Source organism: Cuculus canorus, chromosome 8, assembly GCF_017976375.1.
Source record: "Cuculus canorus isolate bCucCan1 chromosome 8, bCucCan1.pri, whole genome shotgun sequence".
Taxonomy (NCBI): domain Eukaryota; kingdom Metazoa; phylum Chordata; class Aves; order Cuculiformes; family Cuculidae; genus Cuculus; species Cuculus canorus.
In genome coordinates, this window is record NC_071408.1 from 270,733 (window position 1) to 295,777 (window position 25,045).

Consider the following 25,045-nt stretch of genomic DNA (forward strand, 5'->3'; position numbering starts at 1 on the left):
CAATCAAAAACCTCACACAAATCCACAGGGGCTGGGAAGTAGCTTGCTGAAATCATGAAAGCTAAATCACTACAATGTTTTCAAGTACGGATCAAAAGGAAGGCTTCAAATATTTGTGGGTACACAAATGATTAAATAATAACCACAACCAAGAGATTCAGCAGGTTTCTCCACTCAAAGCAAAACAGTCTTCAGTGTGCCACAAGAGGGACGTGACAAAAGCCTGCTACCAATCAAACAGCTTCCGATAGTCTAAAGGTGACTGATGAGCTGAAAAAGAGTCCCACAGTACTGGTAGAGTGGACAATAAACTAAAAAAATAAACCTTCAAAAGTGCAAAGCAAGGCCCACAGGAAAACACTCATACAGAAATAAGGATACACAAATTCAGCACTTATAGTCACTGTGAAGACTCTGAAAACATTAGTTCAAGTCAGGCTGCAATCAGAAAGGAACATGGCATTACAAACAAACCAGGAGACAGAAATCAACCTATTGCCCCAATACACCCACAGATCACATCCATCTTGAACACAGGATGCCCTTACAGCCAGTTTTCTTTTTCCTAAAAAGATAGGGACGAGTTAGGGGAACATAGGATGAGGTACGGCATGAGGTATCAGGAGCTGAAATCTAAAACATTATCATCAGAATCGTCAAAACAAGACATTTATCATTCAGAAACATTAAATCTCGGCTACTTCAACTCTAGCACTAGTTGAACATATTTAAATAACACTCCATTCCCAAAACAAACAGTTCCAGACATTTTTGTGTCATAAACCCATCTGCTTCAAACTGGGACAAAAAAAAGAAAAATAAGATTTATTGACATAGTTACACTTTGCCATTACAGAATTTATACAATGGCACAACTTTTTTTCACTTAAATTTGAAAACAAAACCAGTGAACTGCTTACCTCTGGCTGAATTGCTTTAAATACAGGGACATCCATTAGAGTTATCTGACCCTGAAATTAAAAAAAAGTATCTTAAGTTAAGCTTAAAATTAACCTTGCATTCCATTAAGTTGCTGTGCTGTATGAGAACTGCATTTGTTCTGCTTCCTTTTATTTGCTTTCCTTTTTATTTTCCTTTTCCTTTCATTTTGTAGCTAATTTCAAAGGGTTTGGCTCCTACCACAGAACCGTCCTGCAAAACCAGAGAATAAAGTGCTTCTCACAAAGAGTGAGAAATTATTCTCAGGAGCATAATCCTGCACTCATGTATGCAAGTCACAGCTTGAACTCAGAAATATAAGAAGCCATCCAAGAAAGCAAAGAACTTCAGTTGCACAAGGGCAGTTTCTCTACAAACTCTGAATCTTAGTTTAGGTGTTACATAATTCTAGTGAAACAGCCCTAAAACTGTTGAATCGATACTTGGACCATATTTGTAAAACTAGGCTAAGTAGTTGTTCAGATGCACAGCAATAGTTAGCATTAAATACAGCCACCTTGCTTCCAGCAATCAGAACCAAAAAGTACCTTTTCATTACACGACATCTGTTTAGCTTTGAAAAGGGTAAAGAGGAACCTGGAGTCAAAGACCAGGTTTTGCTTTTAAAGACATTCACAGAGCCTTATTTTAAGCATACAATTTAGGGCCTATGTATCCAAAAGAAAGAGAGCATGTCTTTCACAGAGCATGAGGTAGCCCAGAAACACCGCTGCCCTCTGAGTTAGCCATCACAACTACCCTTTTAACAAGGAAGCCAGGGACCTTCCTCAGTTTCCTTAGAAGCAAACCGTACAGCTTTCTTCCCATTTTCCTGAAAACCAGCACTTCCCTCACTTACACAATGCAGTGGTCCAAGATTCTCACAAACCGCAGTTTCCATGGAATGCCATTGTTGGGTTGCACAACAGCTTCTCAGATAAAGACTGAGAGCTCAGAAAAATTTTAACTAGGAGACTCTAGTTGAAAGAAAGCAGGTGTAAAGAGATGAGCCTGCTCTAATGAGCCCCAACCTGAACGACATGATACGTGATGTGTTGTGCCAAAGATGAGCAAATCCACGTTTTGTAGCAACCTCCTTGACCTCTGAACCTATTTTTAGATAAGAATTTTAGCAATCAAACATGATGACAAAAAAACCACATATAAATCAAGCCCAGGCTCTGTAACCAATGCACAGACACAATCAGCTCGCATCATGCAGTACAACACCACAGAGGGAATAAGCGCTTTATGAACCTCTGTACAAACCTTCTTGCCTGGGCTCTGCTTTAGTTGGCTGCTCATTCTTCCAAGCAATATGTTTAAACTTACACTAGATTTTTCTAGTCTTGGATTAAAGCAAGATTAAATCAAACCATTTTAATGAATCCACACACTCAAATACAAAAACACTCCCAAACGTGCATGTCTGAACACCTTTGTAACAGTAAAGCCTGTACAAACTTTGACATAAGACATTCTTGGTCCTGTAACATAAATACTCGCATGTCGTCTGAAGCACAAGATTTGTACCTGGTATTCATGAATACCCAGAAGCTAATTTTCAAGTTGGCATTTAAATAATGTTCAATCCTACTACTAAATGTAGTTTAACAAGCAAGTGCATCAGCTGCAGCATCTGTCTTGACAGCACAAATCATACTGTACCTTAAAAGATTAAATAAAGCCAAAGGTATCAGATAAACATACCCCTCAAGCTTGCTTTAAGCAGCAGTGATTGCTAATAACAGAAAAATCAGGAATACAGGAGGCCAGAACACTCTCTGCCTTCAAGACAACTTCTCTATTCCCTTGCATCCATAGCAACTACAGTAAAATATATACAATACAATTTTGCCAAAACCAAGAGATGCCCTTCAAACCGAAAGCAACCTTGCTAACCGAAACCATTCTATTCTCTTATTAGGAGTCCTATGAAAAAAATTACTTATTCTTGAGGGAACAAAAATGGTTTCTTTTCCTAAAGTCAAAGACCCTTTCAGCATTACTTTTTTTTTTTTTTTTTAAGAACATCAAGGTCAGAAATGCAGAAATCTTCACACAAAGCCTTTTTTGACAAGGACTGTTTCTATCTCACCACAAGAGTACTGACAAAAAGAAGTCATTCTTAGCAAGGGAAAGGGACACATTTGTGAGACTGTGACCAGACAACAAACTATTCCAGCTGTGGTTAACATAATTTTGGTTTTGAAGGGTTTAGAATGTGTGTACAGGCAACACTGGTAATTCTTCGTGCTGTTTCCCACCTTTTCCTAACCCGAGCAGGTTATCTGGGAAAGGGCTAGGACACTGGAACACTGACAAGAGTTCCACCTTGCCAAGAGCCACAAGACACCTGACAACACCCTGCTGTAGGTGAGGGCTACACCCGAGAAACTTCTAAACATGTCAGAGATGTCAGTCTGGGTTACATTACACTGCACCTGGGTAAGCAACACAGCTTCATTTTGACGATTTAATAGCATGTCCTCTTGAGAGATCTACATACAAAGCTCTATTTGAGGAAACAAATAAGCAAGGTGTGTCTTACAAGAACAGGGCAAGACACCCAACAAGTAGAGGGAAGGAGATTTTTCACCAAAAGCACGGTATTCAAGAAGGGGACAGGGAAAATATAGCTAAACAACTTCTAGAATTAAAATGGACTTGAAGGTAATAACCAAGATACACTCAGAGAACACTTATGCTGAAAAGAGCCAAGGCAAAACTTTAGTTGAGATGTTGGACTTGTTAACAAGTCCTTCCAAATACTCAAGTTATCAACACACAGCTTCATGTACAGGCAAAGAGATTCACTTCGCTCAGGCAAGCTTGTCAGGCTAGAAATTAAGACTCGCATCTCTTTGTGTTCCTTTGAGGAATACAGAGAAGCTCAATGAAATGAAATTTTAAAATGCACCCCAATTCCTTCTGTCTTCTCCATGAACACATGTGGATCATCCTCCTTCCAAACTTTGTAGTTGCATTTAATGCCACTGCATTGACCTCCTCTCCATGCCCCAATACGAAAGTTCCCATGTGATCTGGACTACAACGCCACCTTTCTAGTTCCCAGCTGTTCTCAAGCATGAACTCCTCATCAGGCTACTTGCTCAACAAGTTTTCGTGCCATGTACCTACTGTGAGGACAGCATGCTGCCCGTAAGGCTCCTGGACAGAGACTCTCATTGTGAAAAGAAAAACTAAGTTTCTGTCTGAGATGCAAAAATTGAAATGCCTACACTTCAGTTACTGAAGAACATTGCCATAATCTGACTCTCCTTGAAGCCACATTGGTTCAAGCAGCACTTCATAAATTGTTCCTTAATCTGAATTTTTAGAAGGAATTGCATTTAAGCCTTCCAATTTGGCTTAGCACTGTCTCTCTGGGCTGTCAGAATGATTTTCATCACTGAAAAAGTAGCTAAGCCTCTGTTAAGCACTGCATCAGTAGGAGAATAATTCTGCTGTCCAAAAGGAACACTTGGGGATTAAAATTCCTGTGTTGAAACTCTACTTGTTTTCTCACAAAGTCTGCTCCAGAACTTCTATCGTTAATAGCTCCTCCACACGCTATAATAAAGTTGCTTCTTCTTGCTCTCACCAGGAGCACGTTTACTCTCTAGCATTCTTTTGTAAAATAAAGCTAACAAGCAACACACCAGCAGAAGCCTTTTTTATCAAGAGCTCCTCGGGCTTCACTTCACACAAGCTGCTCTCAGATGCAGCAGACAGACTCGCCTCAAACTCCCCGATCCACCAACAATCAGCCTCAGGAGAGGCCAAAACCAACATTACTGCCAGGAACCTGGTTGCACAAATCGCACCAGTTGCTGTGCAGGAGTTTGCAGAGGAGACCGAATCTGCCAGTCCTGCACCAAAGAAAGTTCTCCTGGGGAGAAGCTCAGGCCAATTGAATTTATTTTCTTTTGTTCAAAGGGGCACAGATTGTGTTTGTTGAACCACACACACCAAGACCTTTTTGCACTTTTATTACACACGTGACGCATTTCCAGAACTCGAGATCTGCTTCCTTTACAAAATACGCTCTCATACTCTTTTCAGATATAGATAACTTGATATTTAACTGTCATAAGAAGCCCCTGAGAAAAATTCCTTGTTTCACCCAAACATTTTTTTAAACAAGGTTTGTATATCGTTTTTAAATTTAACAATATTCTTTTTCTCCAAATATCCATTGGACAAATATTAACTGGAACAAAAAGTAACAGAAATACACATACATCTTAATGCAAACTTACTTCACAGTACTTACAGAGCCTAGGCAAAGAATAAAGAAACCTTCTCAGATAACTAGGTGGAAAAAAAAAAGCAATGGATTTATACAGCTGTGCTTCCCTTAATTCTACCTCAAATATTTACACCACCGCGGCTAAGTTGAAGTATAAATTGGAAAAGCGAGTTCAAAAAGTAATAAACATTCAAATAATTAAACAGTAGCAGTCTAAGGAATTCAAATTTAGCGTGAAGCAAAAAACCAAATATTTCTTCAGCCTGAGGTTCGCCAGCATCTTAATTTGGAGCTCCTGCCCCCAAAGCATGCTCCCTTTTCCTTCCAGTATCACCAGTCCCTCTTCCTACTGCCACTGCACCAGGAACATATCCCTGCCCCTCAAATTGTGCCCTGTGCACTCGAAACCACACTTCCCCTGCCATGAAAATGGACTGCATTCACGGCAACTGTGTCTGCCCTGTACACACACAACGGCTCCCTCGTCAGGGCCAGACACCAGTGGGGAATCCTGGCACCAACTTGCTTTGTGGCTTTGCCATTTAATGAAGAAGTGAGCAGTGATCAGCCTAAAAGCAGGTATTTAAACCAGAAGCAGTCTCCTCACTAGTTACAGCTAGAAAGTCCTCTGTGAAATCCTTAGCAGAAAGCAAACGTGTTCTATTTCACAGTCATTGAATGGGATTCTTCTTCCCCAAAATTTATGAAACATGCAAGCATTCAATACAACCCCTGGAAACTATGTTTTGGGTAAGCTGCAAGGGGATAGAGAAAACTACAAAACTGCAACAGCAGCAGCTATACCTGAAGATCTCACCTGTTTCAGCTGTAACTTGGCCCTTTGTAAAGCAGATTTCAACCTGACAAAGAGCTTAGCACACCCAATCAGTAACAACTCCTACGTAGCAGTAATAATTTCCATTGCTATTCAAACTAGACTCCTTGAAGGGCTGGAGTAATGGCTCCAGAAAGCTAGCACAAGGCCAAACAAAGAACCATTACATGAAACAGCACAGGACTGCGCATTCAGGGTAGTGTTAGGTGACTGCCAAAGCAAAGAACATGGAAATAAAATCACCAGAATTACTTACACTTTGGCTTCTCTTTGGCTTGGTAAGCAGCCTGTTGAAGATACAGAATTAACTTTTGTAGCCCAACTTGTCACTTACCCAGTGACTAAAGAGATCAAGTTTTGAAATAACAACAATGCATTTAACGCAGTAGGAACTGAAGACGTCTCTGTCTCTCATACTGGTACTGAAACCACTAGCATGAATCCTATTTCCAGTATCTCTCAAACTTTATTATCTTTCAGTTTTTCCCCTTCCAGCATAATTCTAGTTGCCCCATCTGTACATTTGATCAAAATGAAACACGACATAAGGTGCAGGATGAGACTTCCCAATGCTGATCCTCGTGTTACCAGTCAACCTACATCTTTACGTAACCTGTGCACTAGAATTCTTTTTCATTTGAGCCGAGGTTTTCCAAGTAGCTCTTGTGCACCAACTTGCTTTTATGGCTATTTTACTGGCTTTATCACATTCTCTTTTCTCTCCATGAATAAGGTACTGACACAGCCCACAAATTAATTCCTCGGTTCACCACTTCAAAAACTAGTATTGACACTGCAGCTGGTAACATGTCATTGCTAAGTCACAGATGTCAGCAATCTGCACTGCATCCGTTATACAAGAGCTATCACTAAGCTAGAATATTTCTCATACTTTGAAAAAGCACGTGGTACCATATCCACACCCAGTCTGAGGGGTACATACCCACTATTATAATGAAAATCTTACTAACACAGTTTTTTATTCTCATCAGTGCTGGTATCCTCACAAGCTTGGCCACATCGCATCCCTCTCTGCTTGTCTTCACATTAGTACCAAAATCCAGATGAAGACTTATACTTCTCTGTTATGGTAGGACTGAAACCAGGAAGAATAAGGAAATGGCCAATAAAAATAAAATAACAAGTGTAGGAGTCAAAGGTGCTTCTCCTCTAAGGTACCCAGGTTTTTGGCAGATTTACTTATTTCTACAACCTTCAGCAAGAAGGATCAGAAAATGACAGTATTCAAAGCAAGAAAGCCCTACTAGAAAAGCAGAAAGACTTGCCTGAGGAAACAAACGTTAAGGAAGAAGTACAACCGTGTACAGAAACATTGAAAAAGAAATGAAATTAATTATAACCTTGCCAAAGGGCTGAACACAGACTAAGGAAAATTTTGCTCGATTGTTCAGAATTCAGATATTTCAGATCCATTTACAGCAAACGAAACCTGATATGACGAACTAGATACTTCTAAAAGGAACAAGGCTAAGAGTAAAGATGTCTTCTTTTGGGGAATCGAGAAAACAAAATATGCCAGATAGCATAAACCAAAAATAAATAACTGTAAAGTGAAATTCTTAATTAAAAGATTCTCTCCAGTGGAACTTTACCCAGTTTAAGGCATAATATGAAAACAGTAAAAACACTGGATTTTAGTAAAGATTTTTATCTAGCCAAGATCTACCAAGTAAATTTAGAACACACATGAAAGCATAAAGTTTCTGCACAAGAGAGATGAGGATTATTAGTAGAAGTACTATGAAAAGTGATACAAGGCAAAGCACCTGCATACATTTTGCTGTCTTAGGGAGTGACAGCAACTTCAGAGACTTGGTGATCTACTCTGCTGCTTAACAGCAGCCACCACTGACTAAACTGCTGAGCCATTCAAAGGTACTTGTAGCTATACCTGCCCGAATGCGTAATTCCACTTGAATCCATGCCCCTCGCCACAAATTCCCCAAGTACTGAGGTTTCCTTTATGTAGGGAAATCCTAAGATAAAACTGAAAGGGCAGCCAGCCCTAAAAACATCTTCCCATGAAAAGTAGGAGATTCGTTGCCCAGCTGTTCCTGACCATGGAGCAAAGAAGAGGCCTCAACTATCGGAATGAACCTCAGTCAGGAATAAATCCCATCAACTATCCAAGAAGAGTTTAATGCCCAAGTACTGCTTCATAATCCAAATGCTTTAAATTTTCAGTGTGCTTATTAAAATTGATTTAGCCATTAATAATTAACAGAAATAGTTATTAATTATCAAAATATAGAACAAATTAAAGGGAACATTTTGTGATACTACCACGTATTGATAATCTCCTCAGGATAACTCATCATGAAACTGTATTCATAATTCAAGTAATAAGCAAGAGTAATATCTTGTTAGCTATCTTTCTAGTAACACACTCGAATCACTTAACTAGAGGGACCATTTGACATCTTAACCTCTACAAGTAAGGTAAAACCAGAACAAAACAAAACAAAAAAATCATCCCATGTTTTGGTTAAATGTTTTTACTCATTTGTTCTTGGTGCTGCAGGATATCCAACTCATTGTTCTGTACCACTGCCCCCAGAAGAAGAAAACGCTCCTCAGGTGTAAGAATTAAAAGAAGTTAAACATTAAAGCACCTCCAAAAAAAAATACAAGTGTAGTACATTCTTTCAATGAAAATATGTATGTCAGAAATAAGCTGCATCATGTATATTTATATATTTTAATCTTTGGTCTAAATTACATACAAGAGTGTGAGAAGTGCCTGGACAGCACAGGCAAAACCAATCCCTTAACACTAAACAGAACATGGATAATAAAGAACTAAAGCAGAGGATCCACTTTTGAAACCCATGGACAACAGAAGTTAAGCAAAACCATACATGAATGGGGAAGCAGAGGGAAAGCTGCCAACAAGATTCACACACAAAGTAACAAAAATCAATTGCATTCCTTACCGCATATTCTTCTGGTGTAACCTTTAGAACATCAAATACCACTGCATCAAAGCTCTTTTTCAGTTCAGATGAACCTTTGTCACTCAAGGATTCAGAGCTGCTACTCTTCTGCAAAAACAAACAAAACCACTGGTGATATTTGGGTTCTTTCCACTTTTTTGCTTTTACACTTCAAAATTTCTGTTCAAACATCACTGTTCACAGAGCTTTTCTACTGGGCAAACTATGAATTAGAAGTCAGTCACTGGACAGACTTTCTCCCGACAAATATGTCTAAAATGAAAGACTTGCGAACTGACTTCAAGGGATATCAAATCTGTTCCTCAAAACACAAGTCAAATTTCAGCATGTAAATAAACTGCAATTTTGTTGATGGGACAAATAACAATAGAGTCACACTGAGTTTCAAACAGAAAAAAATACCACTACCGTGAGGAAAAAGACAAGGTCTGCCCCAGAAGGAATAGTTCTACATAGAACATAGAATAGTTTGGTTGGAAGGGACCTGAAAGACCATCTAGTTCCAACATCAAAGAACAGTATCAATCCCTTCCTGCTTCTCTTAGCAGCTGTAAAGCTCACAGCGTAAATCTGTTAAGTTACATGCATGTTCCTGCTGAAGACACTTAGTATTAACAACTATTTATTAAAAAGAAATGCTAGTAATTCACACTTGCAAACAATACAAGAACCTACAATACTATTCTATGAATCTTTATCAAGAGTAAAGATTTAGCTTCCCTGCAAAATAAAAATATGGTTCAAAAAATTAACACTTGATATTAACACTCCATATTGGTTTCATAAGTTTCACATATTGTTTTCATATGCTTCATATGAAAACAATACACCTATGCTGTTAGTATTCACTTCCTTTAGTGCACAGAGGCAAACCTAGATTCTGTTCAGTCCTTACAAGAAAGGAGGGGTTTTTAACATTGAGATCAAGACATTCCATCTGGACGTATGCTTCACATCTGAGCCCAAACGCACTTATTTCAGAAATATGCACACAGCACATGATCTCTTTGCTGCCCCACACTCTCTCTGAATACCTGAAAGGCTGTGTATGCTTCTTGCTCCTTAGTTCCTTCTCACTTTCAGAAACCTGGCGTAAAGCAAACTCTCGACTAAAAATGGAGAAATAAGATGAGGGACATGGACAAAACCATCGTAAAGGACCACAGTTACTACAGACAGCGAGTGTACCAGGTTTAACTCCTCCAGCGAACAGCAGGCTTGCCTAAAGACAGTAGAGCACTGGTGTGCTTCTGCAACAGCACAGCCTTGACACAAGTGCTAACAGAGATCCTACCACAGCCTTGCCCATACTTTCCTTCAGCGAGATTCAAGACACAGAAAACTAGTACTGGTGTTCAGAGCTCAGTCTCACCATTGCTGGGAGCTCCAGCTCAGCTGTGGTAAAACATGCTGAGCACAAACCAAGACCTGCCCAGTTTTGCATTGGAGAGCAATGTATCCTTTAAGGACTTTATCCCAACCACCCTCACAGGCGAGACCTCCTAGAAAGCTGAAGTGATTAGACTGTGGTCCCCATCGTGACCGCACTTTCACAGCCCGCATAACCGTACTGCTAACATTAAAGGTTTTCAAGACCGTGGATATGGGTCATTTTTACAGCACACACATGAGCAAGCACTTCACCAGCTCACATCTTGGGGAAGCCAAGCTTCAGCACTGCTCCACTGTGCCGATGCCAAGGCAGGAGGGAAGATGGCATACAGTCACTGGTGCTGGTAAATAGTTCTACTGGGCTAATGTCTTCTCCTGAAAACCCTACAAGGCAGTAGTTCAGGGGTACTTATATGTTTTGACTTTGGCTCCCCACTCAGCGAAACAGGAACATTTGAACCTCTGGAGAATCCAGTCAGCTGAAATAAACTCCTGTCCATTTTAAGCGCTTCTGTTATAAGGATATGTAAAGAAAATACACACTCATTTAATAATCATGTCTGGGTTTAGTTAGGTTCTTTTAGCAGTATTATCTCTCTGAAGAAACTTAATTTTGAAAACACCACCAAAACCTGCAAACCAGACAGGCATCTTCAGTAACCAACAAACTTACAGAAACATTTCAGTTACAAGTCCTCCCTCCTCCCATTAGTCAAGATAGGAAAAAAACCCCATCACTTGCTCTAAGTAAATTCGTGTAAATTTCCCAAAATGTATTTCACTCAATGTTATCAGACATCACATAAACATTCAAGGTCATCTCGTTGTGTAAAAGCAGAGCTCTCCCTCCAGGACATTTTCAGTTGCATGCCAGCGAATGGCCAATCCATTCAAAATGCGATAAAGGGAAATACAAGAATCTGTACAAAAAACCCCATCAGTCTTGGAAGCTAATGCCATCTTTCTTGTTTAAATCTTGACAACAGGTGTGAAATTGTGCTAGAGATTATTTTATTCTTTTTGATAACACAACACTCCAATTTTCCTTTCCCCTTGTTTGCAGCACTTTCCATTTCCATATGCCCATGGAAGTGCACAGATACAACTCTGCTATCAAAGCACACGCGTAAATATATAAATAAAACACCTTTGGTATGGTCCAAAGAGTCATTTGAGGAAACAACTGTTTCCAGGACCTTTTGGCTCTCACCACTACTGACTTTGTAGTGTTCTTCAGTACTTTGTCTTTTAAACAAAAGACAAATGAAGAATCACGGAAAAAAGACAAACTGAAATCCACAAAAGCAAAAAAATGTTTCTAACTGTGACAAAAGCAATAAAAATAATACGCATCAGCAATAATGTAACCGTCTCCCTTGAGCAGAAAGCTTAGGTCAGTATTGTCCATCTGCACATGCCAAAGCATTTATTGAGTCCCACTAGAGAAGACAGACATTGTGTCTGGAAAGATGACTCAGACACTGAAGGAAGATTTTCACTTCCCTGCATCCCAGTACTACAAGGCAATAACAAAACAAAACCAACCCTGAACAACCAATCCAACAAAAACTTAAAGAAAGAGTAATTTGCAAGAGTCTTCTGAGCAATAACAAAAAAAAAACAAACAGATCTTGCAAACTCTCCAACACCGTTAAGAATTTAGGAATCCATCACAAGTCCCAACAGCCCCTCCTGTGATCCCAGCAAAAAGAAGTGACGGAGTTCTGGTGCTAACTTCACCCTGCCCCTTTTCCTTAGCAAACAGATGACAAATGGAAAACCATGCTAACTTCAGGCTTGGAGGCACCAGCCCAGAGGCCGGTCTCCAACACCTGGCTCAGGCACAGGCTCTTAACTCACAAGCTGTTAACTTCTAGAGGGCAGAAACTCTGGTGGGCAGGAGGGGACCCACACCAGTGGCTGAATACGGTCCAAGGGAGAAGGGGAACATTCTTATTCCGCTACCACTGTGTCAGACTGCCTCCACACACACACACACACACACACACACACCTGTCAAAGAAGAGAATGTTTCCCACAGGCCTTGCCAGCCCAGCTTGCTGCACTAAGAGCATCTATTATTGTTAAAGCTTGAAAATAAAAGCTTCCTTGTCTAGCGGTGATGGAAGAGACCATAAAAAAGGCAGCTTTGGCTAGGGCAAGGCTGTAAATACTAGATCTTTCTTTATTTTGGTGTACAAAGGTCAGAACAAAGTTACTTACATCTGAACAGGGGCATATGAAAGCAACACGCAAACCAAGAATCTGCTGCAAGAGATCGGTTAAGAAACCACTTACTTTTTGGTGCATTTACAAAAAAAATGGAGTACTTATGGTCTTAAATCCACAGTACTTGAGTTTTGGAATCCTTACCTCTGAAGCAGTAGCCGCAATATTAATACTGCTTGCCTGTCCGTTCATTAGGTCCATACTGCCCACACCATCAATCTTCAGACCTGCATTTACAGCAGCAGGATCATCTCCAAGGCAACTGAATAACCATTCCTACAAAGAGCAGAAAGTCATCAGTTTTAAACAAGACTCAGTATCTAAAACTCACAACAAAAATAAAGTACTTCCAAAACAGCCAAACCACTTTGGAGCCCAGACTTTAAATTCACTCCGTAAGATAAACAACTGAAGGTTCCACTACAATCCATTACTTACTGTCAGTACAGGCTTCCACATTCTTTTCCATACTATTTTCTATATACCAGGTATCAACATGTAAACGCGTTTATTAACCCTAACTGAAAGTTAGGCTTGTGGCATCAGTTCATGTATTCTCTTCCTCCGATTACCAACTTTAAGAAGTATATTCCAGGCATTAACTCTATTACATATCTGTTATAGGAAGTTATCCAACAGTTTCCTATCTTATACACCTACTCACCAGCTTCAAGTGAAAATTCCCCCACAAAAAGCAATTTAAGAGTACAAGTGGAATTTACACTTTTCTCCACAAGTTACCCAAATTATTGATTAGTAAGGAAAAAACCCCACAAACTCAACCAAAAAAAACCCCAAAACCATACATAAAGGAAAAGTCCACACACTAACTCTTAATGCATCCTCACAAGAACACTATTACTTTTACTTTTCATTTCTACAGAGAGAAGGCTGCAAAGAACTGGAAACCTTTGGCATCCACTACAAAAGTAGTAAAGACTATCCAATACCCAAGTGTCAGAGAGAATAAAAATTGTTTTGGGCTTAAATTTCATGAGATGCTAGTGCCCTCTAGTGTGAAAATGATTATAAACCGTTTTTTAGAGGTGTATTTTTATAACAAGCGTGACTGTTCCCCAACTTATTACTTACGAAATTCACTTTAGATATATAGTTTAACTCTGAACTACTACACAGCCTGCAAATAAAGAAGGTAAGTAGCAGCTAACTGAGCAATACCACACAACAAGACAGCATCTCATGCTTAAGACCTCTACATAATGAAATAAAAAAAGTAATCCAGAAAGCTCTTTCTCCTCAGGACTTAAACCAGGTTTGTCAGACAACAAGCCTGGAAGGCAAGAAACTGCAATATTTAATTAATAAAATATCCTCAAGAGAAGCAGTAACTTTAAAGTGTTGCAAGAATGCCATACAGGAAGGAGAACGACTGAACGAGCCACCCCAAATCTCAGCCAAACACTACAGCTTATAGGTAATTTGGGGTACTCACAGTCTCCATCTGGTCTACACTGAGGTGTACTTCTGCCATTCAGAACAGTCATTTACGTGCTACCGTTTTCTGCTTTGCTTTTAACAAAACCTCATGGGATTGTTTCGTTCACAGGGCAGAAGACACTACCTTTCACCTCAACGTTATACTCCCAGCACACAGGCTATAACTAAGACTATCCTTCCTTCACTTAACTGCACCCAGATTTTAGCTGGTATTATACCAACAGACCACATGAAGGGAAAACCCACATCATCATTGGCTTGTTAGTGTCACTGCTGTCCTGTCCTTTCCTACTCCAACCACCCTTCCGATGTCTCATGTGGAGCATTTCCAAGCGTTCAGCTCCCCAGTACCTCTTCCTACAGTCTTTTCACTTAGGAACGAAAACCAATTGATGTGTCCTAATTCTTATTTATGTAGTGACAGTAGAGGACAGAGGTATCACACCTCCAAAACCAGTTTCAATCTCTCCATGTGTTCAAAGTGTACTCTTGTCCCAATTTAATCATAATGTCTACTGAAAAAACTACCCTTTCAAGATGTGTATTTTTTTTCAACCACTGTAATTATAAAGAAAAGAATTGATACTTTGCCCAAGTTCGTCATGCTGTATGGCCCATAATTGTATCAACAAACCCAATCTTAAACTACAGGTTATATATTTGACCCTTGTCTCACATACTCTTCAGTGGTTCACCCTCCCCCTACTAATGGGGAGTGACACTGAAGAAAACTAGAGAAGAGCTGTTTCTGACCAAGGAAAGGAAAAACTGAAGTTTGGGGTTTGTGTTGTGGAGGATTTGGACGGTGCTATTTAAAAGAAATCGTGCATACCACAGAAGCCTATGGAGTTTGCAGAGCAGCCTCAGATACACACGAGCCAACCATCTTCTCTGTAAGGAACAGAGTTAAAGCCCAGTTTCCCCATGATCGGTCTCACATAACACATACCCACCCGTGACAGGCCCTAGCAACTCCTCCCCATTTCCTAATGCACTGTCTCAAACCTTAGCCTTAGCATGGTAACACAACAGCTCCAGTTTACTATCTGTCGCCTAATTTACTCTGAGTTTTGCTAGTATGTGCCCATCCATTCTGAGTGGCATTTATTCCCATGCCATCCAAACACCGTGCATCTCATTCACCTAGCAGCAGGCTAAATGGGACTGGTGACCCTGGACACTATGTGACAGACTTCCTACCTCAGAGGACTGTACCTGGAGGGCGCAGCGGAGATGCACACCGATCCAGGTTTTCCTTTGCTACCTTACTACTCACTGCAATGAAAACTCTGAGAACTCCACCCCCTATGGCTGAAATTAGCCACCATGCTGAGAAGAGACTCCCACGAGGCACAGAAAATAAGAGAAAATCACTTAGAAAAGCCTGACAAGCAAAGGAAACCAATTATAAAATACAACATCTGCCAGGCAAACTGTATCATATACAAACTGTCCACATGATGTTAATTTTGTTCCCACTGCTGCATTACAACAGCATGTTTGAATACATTTATACTTTTTCCCCCGTTGATGGAGATGGAGTAAGGCGCAGAATTAGCATTGAACTCCTATAAACTGGCATTTACCAACTTTAAAGTTCCAGAATTTGTAACATTAAAAAAAAAAGCTACAGTAGTCATGAGAACATCACCACTCTCATAACAATGAAAAGTCACAGCAACAGCTTCAGCCAGTGTATTGTTTAAGATTGATATTGGATGAAACCTAACAGCGGAATAAATACATCATTTGCTTGCCATACAACCCTTCTGCTTAACACCAAAATAAGGATAAACGCCAATATGAAACAGAGATCAACAGCTCTCAGCAGCATAGCTGTATATGCAGAATGGCTGTTGTCACACTGCAATAGTGAGTCACACGTTAGTCTTCACTGCGTGCCCTGTGTATCCGATTACAACGGAATTACACTGAGCAATTTGAACTTTCAGCCTGTTTCTGCTTGTCAATTCAATAAATGCCTTTGTGCTCAGAAATTCATTAAATATGGAACTGAAACTGTCTTATATGATGCAAAAAATACTTAACCATGTGCTTACACCAGCCTGAAGACACTACCTACCTCTTCATACCATGCGCACAGTACAGTAAAAAGCCAACTAAACACATTGATAAAAGGATTCATCATAGCCAAAGAACGAAAGTGTCTAGACTAAGCAGGGTCTGCTGGCTCCAGTGACTGAGTTTTTCTGCAGATTCACCCAAAGCTGTATTTAACGATCATTCCACCACAGTGACTGACCTATACACCCCCAAAGGGAAGGCGGCTTGGTGGAGAGAAGGGCAAGCGTTCATGAAGCTTGGAGTAAGGCCGGGTGTGACCAACCGCAGCTGTTGCAAAGAAGCTGCCTTTATATCAGCACAAAGGGGACCAGAGGGTGGCCTTTGTTTTAGATAAGCAGCTCTGTCAGTTGAGCAGATCATCTGACTGTATTGCAGTCCAGTGAATTGAACAGCAGTGCAAATGTCTCTCCCAGAGTTCATTCAAAAGTGAGTGTCTCACCCCGTTCGCTAGTGAGTACGTGGCTCAGCTCAGAGTACGCAAACTAAACTAACAAAGGAATTTCCAAGAGAGCAACAGGTTGGAGCTGGCTTCAACCCACATATTCCTTCCTGGTGACCCAGCAGCGTGATGGTGAGCACATTCTAGAGACCAGTAAGGGGGATCACACCGGTGTCGTGCTGGAACATTATATTGCAATTGCTGTATTTTGCTAAGAATAACCGGCATTTGTATTATGATTTCAGAATATTTTGTATCAGTTTGCTAAATCCAAAATCCTGTGTAACACTAAATACCTTCAGATAACTAAATTTAATATTTAATTTAATACACGCTCCATATGTGGAATACCTAAAAGAAGCTGGTCAGAGAGTATTTTACTCACCTAAGCCTAAACCACTTCCACAGAAAAAAACAGGGATATTCTTGTCTCAGCTTGAGTCAAATATATGTCAAAAATATACTGTACAAAGAGCATTTTAAAAGACAACTCTAAGATTACCTTAAAAACTTCCTGTCCCTAACAGCACAAAAGCTTTGAGGAAACACAGCCACAGTACAATTTTATGAATGACTCAGAAGTCACAATGACCAAGATCCTCTTTGTATTCACAAGGTCTGTCTAAAATGTCATTTTGATTTGTTTCCCCACAAAGAAAACCAGAGCATTGCATGGAATAATGACCAAATGTGAATGTGAAGGCACTACCCGACTTTGAGGGCCAAAGTATGGTAAGAACCAGAAGACCAGTTCAAGGATCAACCTGAGCTCTTGATCTTGTGGAAACCCTCACTGCTATTCTGACAACAGTACAGAAAGGCTTTCTTTCTAAACAAGAAACAGAAGTGCATTGGGCTGCACTGAATCTGCACTCCCCCGTGCACAGTACAGCCTAGCATGGAAACATGCCTAAAGACGGAAAGAAAGCTTAGTGTTTAAGAAAAAAACCTCAAACCAAACAAGCCTACAAACCAAAACACATTGAAACATGAAAAACACCCCACAACAAAAAAAACAGACAAACACACACCAAAGCCCCACAATTAAGCAGGAAGTCAGGAAGGAACAGGCAACAGGACAAAGAATGTCAATCCAACCGTGAAAGATTTTCTCAAGTCAAACCAAAGCGCAACTTCCAAACTCTATTCTTCAGCCTTACACTCAACCCGCCAAAACTAGAACATCCAACTAGGTTACTGCGCTGTAACAATAAAGATAGTGTGTACATAGCACTAAAAATGAAAAATGAAAGCCATCTAAACACATGCTTTAAATTCAGTTTTCAGTGAGCATGATAATGCTGAGAGGTAATACAAGATAGCAAAACCGATAAAAACAAACTCCCACAATGGACATGAAATAAAAGCTCAAGCAACTTAATACAATGTCAGTCTCCTGCAGGAAACATATGACTGAGATAAAGAAACCCCAGATCCAAACTTTCACACACTAAGAAGTCTCCAAATGAACAAATCTTGGCAAAGTTGCCACTAGTGAAGACTGAGATAAGAGGCATGAGTAGAAACATAAGCTAGAGACACAGCAAAAAACAGAGACAGAGGACCACAATATTAGAGCAGAAAGAGATTACTAGCAGCTATTAAATGCACAACACCAAATATCAGAACAAAAAAAAATTGGAAATACAGGAAAACAACATTTTACAGGACAGACAGAACTACCTGATGGACAGAAGAATGACAAATGAAAGTTAATTGCTAGAGGATCTTTTGGGCTGATGCCTGTAAAATTCCTGCTATGAATTTCAGCACATCAGTTGGAAGTGACTGCCACTGATGCCATAAGCATGAATTAGCTACATAAGATCAAGATGTTTGCAATTACGGAGAAATCCTAACTCCAAAACATTTCACAAGAAACCTTGACCCTGTCCGCTGCAATTCTGGTCACCTGGCTTCCAACAGATTTTTGAACGAAATATATGCAGAGAAGGGCTTCCAGGCTCATTGCAGGAGTGGAAACCAGGAGATGTTATCTTGCTAATGCTAACAAACTGAAATCTGCATGAGGATATGCTTGCCGTGTTTAAATATCAGGAGGACAAACCAGAGTTAGGAATAAAATGTAAATTTATGCTCAAAATCAGAATACAGCAATCTGGTTCTTGAACAGCTTCCAGAAAATGGTATTAAAAGCAAAAAACGATAACTGCTTAACTCGATACCAGACTCCTTCCTGAAAGAAATCATGTCATATGGTGCCTGCATCAGCAGTAGAGCTAACCCAGTAACACAGACTCCTTTCTTCATCCATTTGATTAGTCCTGCAGCAGACTCAAAGCACTTCTGTATCCTCATGGAACTCAACCACTCAAGTTATGTCACACATCCACTCTTTCCCCCTAAGCATCTGTTACACAACAGTCAGAGTAATATCAGCTGTTGGAGCTCCAAGACAGATAAGATTAGAATCCACAGAATTGCATCAAATGCAACAACAAAAAAACCCATTTTAGTAGATTTGACAATAAAGTTATAAATAAAAGCAGCTTCATTTAAATATGGTCTTTAATTTAGATTCTCCTCTCTCATCCTAGAAAAGGCTTTACCTAGACAAGCAATTTAGTGAAATTGTTATTCTTAAGCCACCCACAGAGAGTTTTCACCATTATGTGCGTGCTTTCCTTCTGAACAAAGAAGTAAGATGATTTTGGTCATTCTCTGATTTGGAGGGCCAAGGGAGGCAGCAGGAAGAAAAGAAAGAGAAGTAACATTAAGGTAACACACAGTAAGACCATCTCATTCATATCTTACTCAGTTTCCAGCTATCAAGATACCTTTCTGGTGCTCCAGTACACAGTGCTCTCCCCTTTAACCTCAAGAGCTGGTACAGGTCAGCTTCCATTTCCTCAGATGAGATAACGAAAAAACGTCAAAAATGCAGAATATCCCTCTCCAGAGGACAAGCTACTTATTTACCAAACCCTATTACAAAAAATAAAATTATTATCTCTATTTGTAATCAACCTGCAACAAACAACAAAGAAGTTCAACTCAAAATGGAAAGGTTTTTAAAATGAATTACACAGAAACAGGACCAAGATTCTTACCAGTCCAACTTCTACCGTCTATACCCACTGGACTGACTCACAGCCAAGAGTTAACTGGTAGATATCATAGCACAAGGCAACAAATTTTAGCAGTAGCCCTGGTACACAGCTGCAAGCAGTAGCATATCCTGGCCCTCACACAATGCAAGCATGAATGAAGCAGAAGGAAAGCAGCGTTGCAGGCAACAAATGGAGTAAGCCAAAAATGTGACCACGTGTATATGCCATTTAAGTTTAGCCTGGGGTTGCAAGAGTTTTGCTTTCTTCCAACAAAAGCTCTCTCCAGAAGAGCTTGAGCATTAGAGGACAGAACGTAGGTTCACTAAGTAAATAACAGCTGCAGAAGTACTGAAGAAGTTTGCTTGAACTGCTTACAAATTACCAGGTTCCCAGAGCTGCTTTCTTTGGAAATGACCTACAAGCCTCTATTCTGTTTTGCAGTTTTTTTAGAAAAGATGTTGCACAGAAGCACATTTTATTCCTTTGGATCAGACTATTATTTCACAGTTGCTGTCAGAACAGACTGAACATCTGAAGCTATGATGTATGGTTTGTTTTTCTTCCCATAAGCCAAAAGGGGAAGCATCAGGGAAACAAATTATTTTAGCACATAAAGTACATGGGGCATAATAAGATTTTACCTTCCTCTGCCTACCTCTCCAGCAATCAAGCCTACCAACAGTTTAGCCTGTTTGAGCAACACTCCAGACACAAAACAGGAGCAATCACAACCTGGAAAACAGTTTTGAAAGACAGGAACTGCTGGTATTTATTTCCATGAAGGAGAAATAAAAAGAAATCAAAGAAAATAAATAGGAACTATTTGAACTAGAAAGCAGATACTTTCAATTAGGTAGCTCTATAAGATTACAACCTCTCCACAACTGGCTTTTTCCAAGCCCCGCACTATAAGGCCACGTAGCTATTGGGTTTGCTTGCAAACAAGAGGAATAGCCAACAATCAATGTCAAGTTGATTGACTGATGCTTAGTTCCGAAGTACTTTTGTTATGGGTTAGATGCGCAGGCAGGGTATCCATGGAACAAGGAAGAATACATCCGTAGACAACATTCTGAATAGAAAAATCATACTTGAGAGTGTGCAACAGTGGCATAACCTCCAAGCTCCAAGTACTCTTTTCAGAGGCACTCGGATTCTTTGTTTCTGGATAATGCAAACAAAACACAACTAGGGAAGCATTATTATAGACCGTGCATCAGCAAAAATAACACAACACGCTCACTGTGAGAAGTCTCTAGAAACTGCCTTTTACAAATTTTTAATAAGGCAACACTAAAAATTCCAGCAGAAGACAAACTTGAAGAAAATCACTATACATATCTCCAAATGGACCCGTGTGGGTGGCATTCCTTTTCTCAGAAAGGAGAAAGTACAGGAAAAAGATTTAGGGAGAATATTTAAATAAAACTTGACATGCAGCTGCAGACTTGCAAGTTGTGAAACAGAGATGACACCTGACAGCATGAGCTTTGTTACTGGCAACAGGCTACAGGAACTCTGTCACCAGCAACCACCACAACTCATGCACCAAAAGCACCAAGACCAAGGATCTAGACTGAATATTCTGTGTAAACCCACACATCACACGTGGATGTAAAGATAACTCAAATATCCATGCAACTCATCGAATGATCTGTAGGCCTAAAGTGCTACAGTCAAAACTCAACAGCCAAATAAAAACCAGGATAATCAAACCATACGGGGCCAGATTCTTAACACACGGGAGATCACAAAGTGCCAGCTTGCTGAGTAACAGCCTCCAAACCCACAGAACTGAAGACTCAGTACATGCAGCTGTCTCAACTTTCTTTGTACAGTCAGACAAGAGATTTACGTTTAGGAAAAAGAAGGCAAAACTCCCCCCAAGTTGAATACTTGACTCTCTTACACAGGAAGAAGAAAATAATGTAGAGAGAACATTTTATCCTATTGTAAAGCCACTAATAAGCAACGACGATCTTTCTTGAACAAGACAGATAACATCTCTGTCTGTTTTAAAATTCAGCTTTCAGAGAGCCGAGTGCAGTCTTTACCAATAACACTTGTGATGACAATATTTCAACAACGTTCTCTATAATTAGTCTTTTTTAATACCATGCATCTATATGGAAGTTTGTACCGTTGCTATAGAAATAGTGCTAGCCGGAAAAAAAATTAACAGCATATGAATTGCCTGTATTGGGTATGACAACAATTATATGGAACTACAACAGACATTTGGGGAAGAGAATTGGATTTTCTGCCTGTGCCACTCCCCTGCATTAGTTTACGAAAGCGCATCAGGCTCATAGTATCCAGCTTCTACAAACCAGTTATTTATCTATCCAAGCATCCACATCTTTCCCACATTAACTCCCTTTGGAAGAGCCTCAGTAAATCAGGTAACTAACGAGAGAGCAGGTAAAGAGCCAGATACCTATAGTTTAATACTAAATACTTTTTCCTCATCCAAGACCAGTCACTAACTGCCAACCACCAAAACATCTGCCTGATAAAACATGTTAAAGAAACTGAGCAAATCCAAGTTAATTCACACAAATCCAGGACTTCAACAAACAAAATAGACATTGGAACCCTGTTTTAAATGTTCAAGAACAATCAGATAAATCTACTGAGGATTTGTCAGCTGGCCCAGCCAGATGTCAAAGACATACTCAAAGCACCTGCAGTTGGAGCCCAAGCATATGTTCGCTTCAACTGAAATACTTCAGAGTGAATAGTTCCATGAAGGCAGATACTGTATTTTTGAGATGCTATCAGCCTTATTTCTTTTTAGCAGAACAGAAGCTTACAGTAGATTGCAGGGAAATCTTGCTTCTTTAGATACTCAAGGCAGACAGGAATTTTATCTGAAGGCCTGAAATTCTTGTATATCCACCTTATTTCTTGTGCACTAACAACAACAGTTGAATCACCACAAAACCTAAATGCAATTTCAGGTAAACAGACACTATAAATGAGAGCCCTGCTGGAGCTATTTCTAAGCCATCTACCTACATTATTCATGAAATGATCTGTTCTCGAGAAGGAATGACATAAGAATTATCTTCAGAGTTTGTAAAATTTGCCTAACTGATGTAGAACACAATGGTTTCCAGAAGACATCAAAAAGAGACCAAGGACACTAAATGGAAGATCTTAGCAAAGCACAAGAATCAACTATGCTAAAACATTTCTATACCTCTAATGGTAGTAAAGGCAAGCCTCAAACTCTTGTTACAAAACAGGGAAAAAGACAAACGCAGGAGGAAAGGTTTAATTATAAAGTTCTCCATGGCACACATGAGAACTTTAAACCAGGGACCAAGGAAATAGCGTAATTTCTGAGCTGACTTCCTAAGGAGGTAGAGACACACTGTGTGGTTTGCGATCCGTGCTCAAATGAGGAATGCAACAATCAACGAACTGCTAGAAAGGTGCATACATCCTTTTTCTCTACACTGGATTTAGCAGCAGTATGATCAACACGCCAGGAAAGGATAACACAAACCTGGAAATTGTTTCCTGGCATCAGAGTGAAAGCACAAGATGCACATGGACACACAACGCTAACTGCCTGCACGGTTTGATGGGCACAGAAAGGCTGCGGGCACTTAAGCCAAGCGAGTGCAGCTAAACAGGCTCAAAGCAGGGACAAGCATTTCCTACCAGATCTCACAGGAAGCATGGGGGATCCTGCAACGTTAATATGCTTTTAAGAGCACAGTGACTGCTGACAGAATAACAGCATTTGCTGGTCTTTTCAGTACATAGGAGTCAAGTGCAGCTCTTTTACCTGCCCCCAGCCCTCAAAATTCCAGTATGCCTTCGATACAGTCTGTCAAGCAGGACTTTTAAGATTATTCCTGCCCTATGAACTCAGCATTAAGTCCACAAGTGAAATCCTATCCAAATTCCTATCCAAATCCTATCCAAATTCCAAATATTGAATATCTTGGATATTCAAGATATTCAGTGCATGACTGAATACTTCTCACTCAATCCTTCAGGTTAAGAAATGCAGCTGTGTCCACTTCCACCAAATCGATGGATGCATGCATGCATTAAAAACTCACTTAAGTGCAGATACATGCAAGCTGAAAACTTGGGTCCGAGAGCAATGACAGAAAGACAGCCTGTACATGATATAGTTTCGGTAGAGATTTGGAGGAGAACGGTGTTTTGCGCGTAAAGCTACCGTTTAACAGCAGATAATGCTATTTCTTCTTAAGCAAATCATGCTGTTTACTGGTTTATTTAACTAAAAAGAAAATTACATTCATCTTTGTTAATCTTTTAACTGATAAAAAGTAAATCTAGAATGCTGCAATGCAAGAAAACCCACACTATAGCATGGCATGGTATCACAATTAAGAATACAAAAAACATTATTATGTGACCATTCAGTGACATGAACTGTACCTTTAAAAAGCTCACACCAGCTCCTTCCAAAAAAAAAAAAAAAATCCACTATGAACAGCATGAACTGCTCATTAGGTCAGCACTAAGGAGATCTCTGGTCTTGGCAGGCTGATTTAGAAAACACTTTCCTCCCCTTCTATGATCACCAAAACTGGCACAGTGTGAAAACAAAGGGGCAGTGCAAATCTTGGTTAAATCTCAATCAGAACAAAAGCAAAGATTCTCAGATCCTAAAACACCTACCCAGGTAAGCTATTCTGTTCTCTATGCGACTTTCTGGAAGTAAACGTTGCAGGAGTTCTGCCCTAAATCTTTCACTAAAGTAATTTTTCTGTCCTCTTCTACAAGCAATGGAATCTTCTGGACCAGACTAATCAATACCGCAGGTTTACTCTCAAGCAGCAGAGATTAGCCACTCAGGGCAAACAGATGAAAGCTAGTTCTCCACCTCATCTAAATGAAAATACAACACTTCTTTGAGCCCCTATCATGCCTTGCTTTAGGAGTTTTAGTTCAAATAATTCAGCCACCCCAATAGACGGTTGGCCAAGATGAACATTTTTCATTTTTGCTGTCACACGATTCACCTTGAATAAGAACATGTAAACACCTTGAACACGGAAAAAAGGTTTATGACTAATGCAAAGAACTGAAACGAGTCTGAGAAACAGTTATTTAGACATTTGGAATCAGCAGCCAAAGTCAAAATTTATACAAGGATTTGATACCACTCCATCGTTATTGACATTAAACTGTCCTTGCCCTGGAGGTACAAGGAAACCTGTCAACGTAAGAAATGTAGCTGGATACTGCACGCCAAACAGGGAGAAGCCTTGCTTGAAACAACAAGAAGCCCCCACGAAGAAAAAGCTGTGTTGGCAAACAAACTGAGCTGGGGGAAGCTGGTCAGGGAGCCCATGTTGCCGGCAGGATGTTTTGCTGCCCTGC

The 25,045-nt window shown here is 40.0% G+C and overlaps 1 protein-coding gene across 6 annotated transcripts in view; it reads right to left on the reverse strand.

The window, feature by feature from the left end:
• The window catches only part of RALGPS2 (Ral GEF with PH domain and SH3 binding motif 2), a 116,538-nt gene that overhangs the window by 78,685 nt on the left and 12,808 nt on the right, over positions 1 to 25,045 (reverse strand). For 5 of the 6 annotated variants that reach the window (XM_054072706.1, XM_054072711.1, XM_054072709.1 and 2 more), the window contains 3 exons: positions 12,767 to 12,898; positions 8,981 to 9,088; positions 921 to 971 (listed from right to left, as the gene is read on the reverse strand). In XM_054072706.1, coding sequence (XP_053928681.1) covers positions 921 to 971; positions 8,981 to 9,088; positions 12,767 to 12,823 — 216 coding nt within the window. In that variant the 5' untranslated portion in view covers positions 12,824 to 12,898. Of the gene's footprint in view, positions 1 to 920; positions 972 to 8,980; positions 9,089 to 12,766; positions 12,899 to 19,675; positions 19,695 to 25,045 lie in introns of those variants that run through there. The other variant, XM_054072708.1, reaches the window with a different exon arrangement.